This window comes from Pyxicephalus adspersus, chromosome 7 (assembly GCF_032062135.1).
Source record: "Pyxicephalus adspersus chromosome 7, UCB_Pads_2.0, whole genome shotgun sequence".
Lineage (NCBI taxonomy): Eukaryota > Metazoa > Chordata > Amphibia > Anura > Pyxicephalidae > Pyxicephalus > Pyxicephalus adspersus.
Genome location: NC_092864.1, coordinates 22659077 through 22661330, shown reverse-complemented (window position 1 = coordinate 22661330; position 2254 = coordinate 22659077). Strand labels below are relative to the sequence as shown.

The following is a 2254-nucleotide window of genomic DNA, read 5'->3' as shown; positions in this document are numbered from 1 at the left end:
AGAATCATAACTATTTAAAAATCATAATTATTTAGGAACTGTAATGTACAACGTTGTAAATGAAAGATATATACATGTGCCTGCTACAGCATATACATGGGGTCACTGTATATATTTTCCAGGGCCACTACCATATACATCTTAACCACATGCACATATATACTCCCACTGAAGTGCATTGCAGTTTATTAACTTTAAAAGCACCTGGTGATCTGGTGATCCGGTGCTGGGGGAGATTACATTTGTAATCTCAGCCTCTCACTCGTATAGGAGAATTGGCCAAATAACTCCTGTTCCTCTGAAGTTAATAAGAAACCTTGGCCCATGGACATAATATCAGCCAGCTCAATTCTCTGATGTACTGGAGGCTCCAGATACTGTAACGAGAAAAAGCCATGCATTAAATTTACCAGTCACAGTACAGAAATTTCTCACACATCTTACTGAATGCCACCCACCCGATGGGTATTTATTATTACCATTTCTACCATTTGATGTGGGGGGAAAATTTTCATACTGAATAATTACATGCAATAATTAAATTGAATGCAACTACTAACAAAATTGAGATGTGCTCTGGATTTTTTCCCTGCCTCTGAAAAACAGCTTCTACCCTGAATGTGCATAAATAATCCTTTTCCCCAGGGAATTAGAATCACTTACTGGTCTTAGATAAGTTATTGGTGCTGCAGTGCCTGTCTCTAAATATGCCCAGTCGATGTTTCTGATAAACGGATGATTTCTGATTTCGCTGACAAGCTGATATCTCAAATCTGGGCTTTTTTCTAGGAACTGTAAGAAAGAAATCAAAATAAGTAACAGTGCAATATAAATGCAAAGTTATACCTGGACAATATTATCACATTTTTTTAATGTGGCATTTTTCAAATGTGTGCCGACCATGACAAAAATGAGGATATCTTTTTGTGGCTTCACTCCCTTAATAAAAAACATAGCATATACTTACTCTTTTGATGAGGTCTACAAGTGCAGGATCCATGTTTTTGGGGTACTTGACTGTGGATTCAGTGGCAATGCGTTTCATCTTTTTTGTGGTCATGCCAATGCGAAAATATGGATGTTTACCAACTGCCATCCTATATATTATCAGCCCCAGAGAAAAATAGTCTGCCGTTGTGTCATAGGGCATATCTAAAAGTATCTATAAAACATAGGAAAAGACGAACTAGAACATTGTCAAGCCAAGAATGGGAAAAAAGGTGACATCATTCATGTATATTCAATGTATAAAGCATCCCAAGTGTCCTGCGTTTCCTGTTTTGTTATTTTTATGATTTTAGGCTTCATTTTAAAAATGTCAGGTTTGATAAGAATACTTGTAAAGCATTAAATTAAGAATCAGTTTGTAAGACTAGAGAGGGAGCTTAAAATGTATGTAAATCTAAAAGGTGGAGGGGAAATCCAGTAATCACTGCAGGTTTACCTATTTGCAAATTTCCTAATGCTAAATCTAATGCTAAACCTAAAAACTTTTGTTTTTCTATAACTTTCCGTCCTCAGACATTCTTCTCAGTTTGTATCTCACCCTCAGGTCATTTGGCAGAGAACGTTATGATGGAGTTGCTTCTTAGTATTTGCAAAGTCAGCTGGACAACATTCTCCACCCATATGCAGACTTCCAGCCAAAAGTATACACGCTGGATTGTTTACATTATTGTTGAAGTTAGAGACAAAATACCCTGCAAAAAGCTCTAATTTTTTACTTATTTCAAACCACTGTACAGTAAATAAGTATATCTAGCATACTGCACAGCCTAGGAAGGGAGTGCCATTTACATTTCTACATAGGTTAGTATATATGGACTTTAACTAATAAATACAGTTATCCTATAAGGTCCCTCCCAGATGAAGGCATCACCTCTGTAGGACTCAGGAATTCCCCCTGGTGATTTAATCCCAACCTAGAAACCCACTATCAGCACTCAGGACAGAAGTAGAGGCACTTTCTTTTAATAAAGCCAGAACACCCCTTTAACTTTTCTCTTTTCAGTAATGAAGAGCTAGATTACCATTACGATGATGTTAGCAGATAATTTCTTACCTCAGGGGCCATGTAGTGTGGAGTACCTGCACATCCTCTGATCTTTTGAGGTTTGATGACACCCGTGACTGCCAAGCCAAAATCAGCAATTTTTGCATGACCAGCACTGTCTAAAAGAATGTTAGGTGGCTTCAAGTCCCTGTGACGAGAAGAAAAACAGACAATTAGATTTGCATGTCAAACAATAATACA

At 37.3% G+C, this 2254-nt stretch overlaps 1 protein-coding gene across 1 annotated transcript; it reads right to left on the bottom strand.

Moving 5' to 3' along the window:
- LOC140334517 (rhodopsin kinase GRK1-like) lies at positions 1-2158 on the bottom strand. Its single transcript, XM_072416789.1, has 4 exons — positions 2063-2158; positions 968-1162; positions 664-792; positions 1-377 (listed from the first exon to the last, which is right to left on the bottom strand). Exons 1-4 carry the CDS (start codon positions 2072-2074, stop codon positions 237-239), a joined length of 477 nt encoding a protein of 158 aa, XP_072272890.1. The 5' UTR covers positions 2075-2158; the 3' UTR covers positions 1-236.
- Positions 2159-2254: the final 96 nt, after the last annotated feature.